This window comes from Scomber scombrus, chromosome 11 (assembly GCF_963691925.1).
Source record: "Scomber scombrus chromosome 11, fScoSco1.1, whole genome shotgun sequence".
Lineage (NCBI taxonomy): Eukaryota > Metazoa > Chordata > Actinopteri > Scombriformes > Scombridae > Scomber > Scomber scombrus.
The window spans coordinates 25,423,424-25,434,986 of NC_084980.1; the positions used below are offsets into that span (position 1 = coordinate 25,423,424).

Sequence of the window (11,563 nt, forward strand, 5' to 3'; positions counted from 1 at the left end):
AGGCAACATAATGGATAAAATTAGAGCAGATCGGTGACTTTGTTAAGGAATCACTTTACTTTACCACACATACATCAGAGGAAGCAGAGGTGCTGGATGTGCTGTTGTTGCCAGGAGACAATGAACACTTAACATTATAATTAAGTTTATTTACTAAAAACATATTACAAACATGCTGTTGTTAAAGCCATAGTTTGAGTCAGAGTCCTTTGTGGAGACCATGTTGTGCCGTTGATCAAACAACAGTATCCCTTTTATAAGTAGGTTCTCAGTATATTGGATAGTGGATGTGTGATGAAATGACTGAATGATGTACATATAATTAGTTTATTTTTAATGTGCAGTATTTATGTTAAAATATTGAAGAATTAATTGAGCCTTTTGGGTCGTTGTGATGAACCTGTGACTTTGAATTAACTTTGCTGGTTTCTGCTTTTTTTTAAATATTTTTTTTGTTTTTTAATCTGTCTTTAATATTGATGTTTTTTTATGATGTTTCATGTTCGTTTTTATCTTTAATATTGATGCTTTTACCTTGTAGCACTTGATTTGTTTCAAATGTAAACTGCATAACTAATAAAATGGATTATTGCTATATTATTATTATTATTATTATTGTTATTGTAATAAATCCTTTGTTAAAACTCTCAGTAGTCTGTTGCGCCCTCTGCTGGTCAGGAAGGGCATTTCACAGACGATGAGCAGCAGAACAGAAGGCCTGATCACTCATGGTGCTGATTTAGTCCTGGGGAGGAGAAGGAGATTAGAGTTTGTAGAGCGGAGGGATCGATTTGAGGTTAGTGGGATGAGTTGTTCTTTCAGGTAGGGGGGGGGGGGGGGGGGGGGGGGGGGGGGGGGGGGGGGGGGGCATTACCATAGATGCACTGGTGAGTCAGGAGGGAGATATAGTATTCAATCAAGGTGTAGACGGAAATGAAGTGAATGGAGAACAGGTGTCATATGAAAGACCTGCTGTTACTTTGTGCTGCATCAACATTATTTTAGTTTTGGTTTATTTATTTGACAGAACAAGAATATTAGTCATCATGTGTCTTCTGTGCATTAAGACATGACTTGATTTCAGCTGTTTTAAATAAGATTATATGTTAGTGTGCAGATATAGGTTCAAAGAAATGATGGAGCAAACAGACAAGACAAATTGTTTTTAATAAGTCTGCACAAACAAACTTCAGGAACAAATATCTGAGGTTGCATTGATTTGTATTGATGGTGTAAAACTGATTTATTAAGGCAAAACAGATGTTTTAAGCCAGATACCTTACAGAAACAAGTAGGTGAAATAAAGAAGATTCAATCAGCACCTTGACTATTTTGACAAAGTCAAGAAGTTGTGATATGTACCACAACAAGCAAGCAAAGCTCTATAAACTGAACTGCATTCCTACTCATGCACAGTGGCGTCTGCTGTTCTACTTGATAAGAAAGTGAATAACAGATTTGTTGGTGTAGAGTTGTCTCTTCACTTTTACTTCTTGAGCCTCTCCATCAGGTGGACACTGATGACGACAGACACCATGATGATCAGACCAACAGAGAACACGACTGTCTTCACCAGGCACAGAGAGACACCTGCAACACAACACAACAGTTATGTTATTACAGTACTGACAATACAGCACAACATACAACATACTGGATGTAATAAATTACCCCAAATACTATATTTCAAAAACATTTTGTGTGCTTTAAAAAAAGAAATGCTGACAACATTTACTTTAATGAACTGTTTTGATTAATTCTTTATTTTTGCTTCTTCCGTTTAATCATTACATTTTGTTCTAATTAAAACAATCAATGTCTGTCATACATGATGTACTTAATTGAAGCAACGACTACAACAACAGTAGACTGTCTAATACAGACAGAAAAACTCTTGATAGATTATTTACCATAAGAAGACTATTTACTGCCAGGTACTTGTTCTCACTTTATTAAGTATTTTGTTTTATTAAAAATAATCTTACATGACTAACTGACTAAAACATTGCTACTAAATATGTCTCATGCATGTGTCATTAATACTTTATAATGTGCAACTTAAATGAACACAGGAAGAATCAGAACATATTTATTGCACATTATCTTTCAGTCTCACCAGCAGTTGGAGAGCAGAGATCTGATCATCTGTACTTTCATGTGATTTTTTAGTTACTAACAATGATGAGTTGTAAGATGACACCAGAAGTGAGTGCTGAGAGGTGTGAAAATGAAATATAAAGTAAAAAATTATTTTGTTCTTATGAAAATGTGTGATGATGATGGTTACACATGTTAGACAAAGTGTGATCGATATGTTGTAAACTGTTTGGAACATGAGTTTTTTAAAACATTCTCTAATTAAAAAAACCCAAATTTAGTATTTGAACCTGAAAGTGAAATACTGTTTATTTATAGTGCATTTGTATTGAAATGCATTATACTGCAAAACAGTATATTCAGCTAATTTTGGGCAGCCCATGTATGATCCCTCATGCCCAAAGGTCTATAAAATGCCATTTTTGTGAAATAGCTATCTTCACATCTTGATTTGATTTCATCCATGAGGCCCTACAGTCAAAACGTATTTATAGCACATTATCTTTAAGTCTCACCAGCAGTTGGAGAGCAGAAAGGCTGAATCTGCTTAATGTCTCCGGTCCTGCTGATCTGGTTGCCATGGTTACAGATGATGAAGTCGTTGAACAGGTAGACATGGAGAGAAGAACCAGAGGTTGTGACCTCTGACTGCTCTCCTCCCTCCTGATTGCAGGTTTGGTTGTCACATCTAAAAGTGCTGCTGATGAGAGAGTCCTCTGTACTGCAGGTCACAGTGAGGCTACAGGACTCTCTGCTGTTAGACACAGAGTTCACTGACAGCTGAACTGGAGACACTAGATCTAGGGGACAAAGGGTAGGTGTGAAGGTTATAAAACAGGGTACTACTGTGTATCAATGTTTGAAATCTAAAGAAACCTACCTTGAATTATGACCTTGAATTCAGCTAGAGGTTGGTTTTTGTCCCCAGTTATATGTGCAGTGTAATCTCCACTGTCTCCTTGTTGCACATTCTTCAAAAGCAAAGAATGATTTTGTACAGAAAACTCAACCCTTTCTGCATAACTGTCATGTATTCTTGTTGTGTTATCAGGAAATAATCTCACTACATTGCGAGTATTATTGATTGTCCATTTAAATTCATCATCTTCTACAAGAACAACAGTTTTGTTAACATCCAGATGTAAATCCTTCCCTTTCTGCAGAAACACAGTTTTCACAGCACTGGACCCTGTAAAAAGAACACACATTAAAATCACTTGTATGCTTTTTCAGTCACCACTGCTTTTACAAATGGTGATTAAAAAGTGAGAGTATTGCTGTTGTAGTGTAAATTTTACGGGTTAGGGTTTGAATGTTGCATTACAGCTGAAACGCGTAGAAGTACAGCTTTTTTGTCCTGCCCTTAAAATAAAGGCATTGTATTTTTTCCAAGATGAGTGCCTTGGCGTTTTCCTATTTTCAATGCCTGTTATGTTTACAGTACATATACATACACCTTTAATGGATCCACGAGAGCAGAGAATTTCCTACAGGCTTTAACGCCAGACAGCTTGCATCACGCCATAAATTGTCTGTTGTAATGCTAGTTAGCATTTTATATCACTGCTGTGTAATCTTCTGTTTTGGGACTGTCGCGTCCCCGTTTGATTGCTGACTCTGATGAGTCTTATGTTTACTGCAAACACATCTCACATGGTGCCATATTGTGTTTATCTGGTCAAAATCAGTGCAGGGCCGTAGCCAGGAATTTTCAAATACCGAGGTCAAAAATAAGACCACAATTTATATGACTGATCGGTCTAATCCATGATGTATTTATACTGCTTTCTTGTTGTGCATTTCTCAGTCATGGTCATTCTTGTGGTCCAGTTCTTTCTTATCATTTCCAATTTTGCAACTTAAATCAACTCCTATTTCAGTATCATACAACTTCCATAGATGTATATGTAAACATTATAACTGCAATATATTATTTTCTTTGTTTGTACTTAAAATGTGGAATGGAGCACGGTCTGCTGGGAAATGGAGAAAAGGGCTCATCCAATGAATGAACAGTTTGCCGATTCACAAATGTAGACAACATATTTCTGGCGATTTCAAGGTTTCACTCCACCGCTGGCTATAGCCGGATACTTTCGTTTTGACATGGCAGCGGAATCTTCAAGTACGTGTCACATGACGGTCCGTTGATGCAAGGATAAACGAAACTTCAAGAAAAAAATACTGAGGACATGACCTCGGTGTCCTCAATGGTAGCTACGGCCATGAATCAGTGTTGTTAAAGCTACCGCGAAAGGACTGTAGGCCACTTCTGTTGTTCAACAATCAGCTGGCGCACGCACAGATCTTCGCTGTACTGTGTCCTGTTCAGTTTGACTTCTTTAATGGGCTAGTACTAGAAGGTGGCACAACACACAATAAGAAGATGCTTGACGTGCAATTTATGATTTTCTAAAAAGAAGTTCCAGGCAGAAAAAGTCACAGCCCAATATCGGAATAGTTTGACACACACAAAAGTGAAATAAAGAAAACTGATAAACTAAATAAAAATAAAAACTAATGAACATTTCAAAAATATAATAACCCTTGTAGCAACTAGCAGAACTTTCATTTCGGATGATTCCAGATCTTCAGTTTTGTCCACAATCCTCAGTGCATTAATTACAATTAAAAAGTCAGCTGAGGTTTTATTGCTTCATCTGCAATAAAATTAAAATGTAGTATGTTTGTCCTACCTGCTAGTTCTTTGCAGAGCAGAAGTCCAAGCATCACAACGGTAAACATCATGGTCTGTGGCTGACCTGACTTTAAAGTGCAGAGGGAAGGACTTGGTGGAGATTTTCTATCTCACAACTGTATTTTTCCTCTTAAAACCACGCCAACATGTGAACTTCTCCATGCAAACTTCCTCTTTAAGCTCTGTTTCACTGTTTGAAATCTGCTGATAAAGAATGTAGTTAATTAAATCATTTAGCTATTCATCAGAAAAGCTTTGTCTCTGTCAATGAAAAGATGATAAACCATAGTTAGTTTACTATATATTTCAATAGGTCCTGTATGCATCCTTGCAAAGTTTGAATAGATATATTTATAAAAGAAGGTTTTGTATGTTGCGCCAGAGTTTACACGTATTTAGGTAGGTCAATGCACATACACTATAACCACTTCCTTTCTCATATGATGCAGTAAATTTAACATCTCTTTCATTTTCAGCCTGCAATTGGAGTGGACATTGGTAAATGTGTAAAAACCAAACTAACACTTTGCAACCAAGAAAAATGAACCCGCAAAGTGACCTTTCCATAGTAATATTTCTGCTCTAGAAAACAGCATTTACAATTAAATAAAGAAATCTTTATGCAGACCATATGTTTCCCTTGACCTGATATTTTGAACACTGAATTGCACCAATAATGAGTGATAGAAAAATGTCTCTTAATGCAGATTACATGAGAAAAGAGTATAGTTAGTTTCCAAACACTCAGGTCAGAAGGCAGGACGACTTCACCTGGTTTCATACAACCTTCTTCTTATTCTGAAGGAATTAAAATCTACTTGTGCTTCGACCAAAAGATTTATGAGCATTTAAATATAAAAAACCTTGTGCTGTTGCTTTTGTAGTTTTGTTTTTGTTTATTTAATTGACAGTAAGACAACATTAGGCTTTCTGAAACCTATAGTCTTGTTATGCTATTAAAACTGGAATCACAAGAGGTGATTTTAATGTATCTTAATTGCATTGAGACATTGTTTTCATTTTTAATTTGGTTTGCAGGTTTAGGGTCAAAGAAGTTATGGACCAGATAGACCAGACAAATTGGTTTCAGTCTACTTACAATTCTAAATCAAATATCTGAGGCTGAATTAATTTCAAACTACTTTAAACTAATGAAAATATTTTAAATTTCTGATGTGAAACCGATTTATTTTAAGGAGAGGCAGGTTCATTAATGGCGCTTTTCCACTTCACAGTTCTAGTATTACTCGACTCGACACGACTCGGTTTGGTACCAGGAACAACCTTTTCCATTACTATAGTATCTCCTCAACATGGGCGGGGTCGTCATAACACGGCTGCACGAATTTGCCGTGACTTCGTTTTATATGCGACACAAACACATAAACAATAGAGGGCATGGAAGCGATGGTGTACTTGCTGCTGTGTGTGGCTGTTTGTCACACACAAATCAAGAAAATTGAGCCGAATGGCTGTAACGCTGTTGCCGGTATTTAAAAATGTCGGGTTTGATTCTTGTGTGGGACGACTCATTACTCTTCCAGTTACGACTCTTCTGACAAATCAGTGGCCGGCAGTCTGTTTACGTCACATTTAGTATCGGCTCGGCTCGCTTGGAACCTAAACAGAGCAGGTACTAAAAAAGTACCAGGTAGTATCACTAGTGGAAACGCAAAAAAAACGAATCGAGAACTGTATAGTGGAAAAGCGCATAAGACAGACACTGAAACATGAAGTTAAAATAAAGAAGAAGTTGAGGACGAGTCCTTAGATATGGTTGTACTCAGATTTCTGTCACGTTTAATTTTTTATAACGAAAGAGGAAATGAAGATGATGCACATCACATGCCAAGATTCAGACCTGAAGAATTAAAGCTAAATCATGCAGAACCAGACAACAACATTATGTTATTATGCCCTGTATGTAATGCAATGTAAGACATGCACAGTGATAGATGCATGTCTTCTGAATGACCAATCCCATTTTAATTTATGCACTAAATATATGTAACTGAAGACTTACAAATAATGAATCCATATTGTAGTCTATATTATCACCTATGAGTCTATATATTAAAACATAAACTTTGCACATGAAGAAAACATTTATTTACTTTACTGTGCTGTTTTTATTTACTGTAATGGTTTTGAAAGTGACCAATTTCAAACGTCGGATACACGCAGAACTATTTTGGACCGGTGTCACTTTTTCTGAAGACTTTCCCTTACTTTTCAACTACTTAGTATTTGTAATTGTGTAAACATATGTTGCCTTTTCAACTTACTGATGGAGGAAAGTTAGGTTTGTATTGTAATGTACTTTGTAACATGTGATAGTACGAACACTTCCTGTTCCCTTCTTAGCAAGCAGTCTCAGTCTTACATACATCTGGTATTAACATGCGTCTTGGATGATCTAATCACACGTGGACAGCACTAAATACAAGTGTAAATGACCACCAAGATGGATTGTGATCCGATCATTCAAACCACTTGTTGAAGGTCTGGGATGAATTTGATCATTTGATTGTGCCCCCGTCAAGAATGTAACAGGAAAATATGTCATCAATGCAGGATGTGGTGCTTATTTTGGTAAAACAGGTTGTAAATATTGAGATGAGCACAGATTTATTTTGTTATGATGAAAATTGTAATGACTGTAACACTGTTTGGACTCAAATGTACGACTGAAGACAGATCAGTTCACAAATAAGTCCAGAGAGCAAAGGCAGGGTCAAAAAACAAGCGTTAAAACAAGTGTTAATGACTCCGCTCCTTTTCTCTTTGTACATGCTACATGCTATCAGTTAATCAATCAAACTTTATTCGTATAGCACTTTTCATGCATTGCAATGCAACACAAAGTGCTTTACATATTCAGAACAAACAAACAAACAAACAAAAATAAATAAATCAAAACTTAGGAACTCATTAAAAATAGGAACTCAGGATACTCAGGAAACGCTATCATAACTCTCAAGAAACTGCAATGAGGAAACACAGTAGGATTAACAAAAAAATAAAAAAATAAATCAAATAAAGAGCTAATATAAGATTAATAAAAGATTAAAGATATATTAAAGGAAAGAATACGATAAAGTCACTATAGAATAAAGTGGGTAAAACAGGAGATGTTAGGAGTAAAAGCGTAAAGGTAAAGAAGTAAAACAGACATAAAAAGTGGGTTATGAAGAAGAAACAATAAAATAGAATTAACAGAATAGTCCAAATAGTAAAACAGGCTAAAATAGAAAATAAAAGTCAGATTAATAAATAAATAAAATTCAATTGAAAGTCAAATATAAAAAAATATTGAACTCTCTGCTGCCCTCAGGTATTCAGGAAGGCTGCTCCAGAGATGAGGATCATAGTAATAAAAATATGCCCCATATACATATATGCATACATACATACATACATAAAGTATAGTTACACATACAAACCAGGCGGGGAGTTCCAGTCCTCTGAAATGATGCCAACGTGGAAGTAACTTAAAACTGCATTCTATCAAATGGCCACCAGGGGGCGACAGTTTTGGTGTCAAAAGGACTTCCGTCTCTATAGTCAAATGGAGAATTCACCAACTTCTCACTTGGTTTCTAACCTCAGTAAACGTTTTCAAAATAAATGTGTTTATGGTCTCAATCGCTAGTTTAAAGCCTTTTTTCAATGCAGTATGATGTTCATTTGTGAAAGTTTGGCCTCCCTGATTTTATATTTGACGATAAAGTACACAGGTTCAGGAGGGCGCCTCATGCCCCTCCTGATGCCCATATAAGTAGAATCCGTGTTTTTTTTTTACCCGGCATGCACCGAAAATCTGTATCCAACAAATGTTCCCATCACTTTTCATCACCACACTTTTACTGTTTTCTACTGTGGGGTCGGAGTCCAAATATTCCCATATTGGGCTGTGACATTTTCTGTCTGAAACAACTTCTTCTTTCTAGAAAATCATAAATATCACATCAAGCATTGTCACAGCAGCTGCTATGTTGCCACCTACTGGAAGCAGCCGGTTATTTTTAAACTGAACAGAATACAGTCAAAATGGAGGGAGAAAATGAAAAGAAAGCTAAAAATAAGCTGATTTCATCTGCAATTCAGTTTAGATTTAGTTCGTTTTGCATTGTACATTGTAGTTTTTATTTAGTTTTCATTTTTTAAAAACTATTTTTTGTTGTTAACTAAATTATTTTGTGTTAGTCTTAGTTTTAGTTACCTATAATAACCCTGGTGTGACCCAGGTTCCTCCCTCTCTATATAGATCCTGTGACAAACAGGCTAAATCAAGGTACCTGGGTAAAAACACACCACATATAAATGTAATGTCATACCAAGTTGGTCCAGCAAGGGGGGGTGTGTAACACCCCCACCCTACGTTACTGAACAGCATATTCTGTAGAGAGGGGGGAAAAGGTTAAACACACAAACCAAAATTTTACATTTACAATATACAATATACTAACCCTATCCTATTCTATACTGCAACCAAAAATATACATTTGTCAAAATATATTCCCACCATGGATATGTCTGACCTCCACATTGAAGGCCTGTAGTAGCAAACTCCAATTCATCAAGCGCTTATTCTGCACCATTGCAGACAGACAAGTATATATAGTCACAGGAGTAAGAGATGAGCCGACATGAACCTCAGAGCCATGAAAACTCAGTTAGGATTGTTGGAACAGGAAAGCCCACAATAAACTTGACTTTCTCTTGGACAGGACAAACGTTTCCTCCCCTCACAACTTTGCCAAGATAGTTCACTGATGCCTGCCCAAACTCACATTTAGACAAGTTCACATTCAAACCCGCCTCTTTCAGACGGCAAAAACACTGCCTGCAAATCCTCCATATGTTCAACTCATGACCCTGAACACATAACTAAGTTATCAAAGTAAGCTTCGCAAAATGACATAACAGCAAAAACGACATTCACCAAATGCTGGAAAGTTGCCAAATACCATGACAGTATATTTTGAAAAAAGAGATTTTCTTTGGCCGCTCAGTTAACAGGACTTGCCAATATCCCTTCAGCAGGTCTAGTCTGCTGGCAAATCTGGCCCCGTTAACTCAATCTACACAATCCTTGATAGAGGATAACAGTCAGTCTTTGTTACTTCATTCACCTTCTGAAAATCTGTAGAGAAGTGATCTTCACCATGAGCCTTATCTTTTAGTAAACACAGGGAGCTCCATGCACTACTGTTGGCTCAGCAATACCATGCTGCACCATGTACTCCACCTGCTTCTTAAAACAGCAGTTTGCCTGGACACACTCAATATGGTCGCTGCTTAACGGCCTGTGACTTCCCCACATCAAGTGCTTCAAAATCTCTGTCGGAGAGGGAACATCAGCAATCAGCATTTTGTTGCACTTCATCAGCTCAACCAGGTCTGAACGCTGCGGCTCAGGGAGATGAGACAAACGAGCATAGACATCTTTCAAGACCTCAGAGGGTGGAACGTTTCCCCTGAGTCACAGCCACAGACAAAACCCTGTCATTCCCGTCAGCACTGGACAGTGCTGACGTATGTAACAATGTTAAACAATAGTTTCATTATATATTTCAATAGATCATGTAGTTATCTTTGCAAAGTTCAAATTGATAGCACTATATTTATCAGAAACGGTTGTGTATGTTGCACCAGAGTTAGATTTTCATCTGTAGTCCATTGGGACAGAAGTCATTTAAAGTCTATACTGAGTATTTGTTGTATTAGTTTAGTTTGATTTACTTTGACACACGTTTTAACGTTGCTCAGTACACATAAACTATAACCACTTCCTTTCTCATATGACTCAGTATAACACCTTTCTTATTTTTAGCCTGCAAGTCTTGTGAACATTGGTTAATGTCCAAACCAACATGTTGCAGCAAAGAAAAATATCCCTGCAAAGGCATGTGTCTAAATGCAGCTCACATGAGAAAAGAGTATAGTTAGTTTCCAAACACTCAGGTCAGATGGTAGGAAAACTTCTTCTTATCTGCTTGTGCTTTGACCAAAAGGTTTATGAGTATTTAGATATAAAGAATATTGTGCTGTTGTAGTTCAGTTTTGGTATATTTAATTGAGAATAAAAGAACATTAGGCTTTCTGAAACCTGTCGTCTAATGCTATTAAAACAGGAATAATAAGGGGTGATTTTGATAGCAATATGTATCTTAAGTAAATGGACTGTACTTATATAACTTAATAGTCTTTACGACCACTCAAAGCGCTTTACACTACATCTCATTCACACACTGATGGCAAGGTGCCAACCTGCACATCAGGGGAAGCTAACCATTTACACACATTCACACACCGTTGGCAGAGCAACGGGGGCAATTTGGGGTTAAGTGTCTTGCCCAAGGACACATCGACATGTGGACTGGAGGAGCCGGGAATCGAACCGCCAATCTTCCAATTGGAGGATGACTGCTCTACCTCCTGAGCCACAGCAGCCCCAGTGCGTTGGGACATGGCTTGTTTTCATTTTTATATAAGATCTTATTTCAATATGGTGTGTCATTTTAGGATCAAAGAAGTTTTAGACCAGGCACGCCAGACAAATTGGTTTCATGTTGCACAAACAAACTTCTCGATCAAATTTGTGAGACTGAATTCATTTTTCTAGATACTATACACTATAATATATTTAATTTCTGATGTGAAACACATTTATTTTAAGAAGATGCAGGTTCATTAAGACAGACATCATAATGGAAGTCCTTGCACCTTGTCACTTTATTAAGATGGAATACTTTTTCAGGTGAG

At 36.9% G+C, this 11,563-nt stretch overlaps 1 protein-coding gene across 1 annotated transcript; it reads right to left on the reverse strand.

Moving 5' to 3' along the window:
* Window positions 1-1,464: 1,464 nt before the first annotated feature.
* Window positions 1,465-11,269, reverse strand: LOC133990072 (uncharacterized). The gene is made up of 5 exons (XM_062428251.1): window positions 11,234-11,269; window positions 10,025-10,205; window positions 2,978-3,286; window positions 2,613-2,897; window positions 1,465-1,590 (listed from the first exon to the last, which is right to left on the reverse strand). The coding sequence occupies exons 1-5, from the start codon at window positions 11,267-11,269 to the stop codon at window positions 1,487-1,489; spliced, it is 915 nt and encodes a 304-aa protein (XP_062284235.1). The 3' UTR covers window positions 1,465-1,486.
* Between the last annotated feature and the right edge of the window lie 294 nt (window positions 11,270-11,563).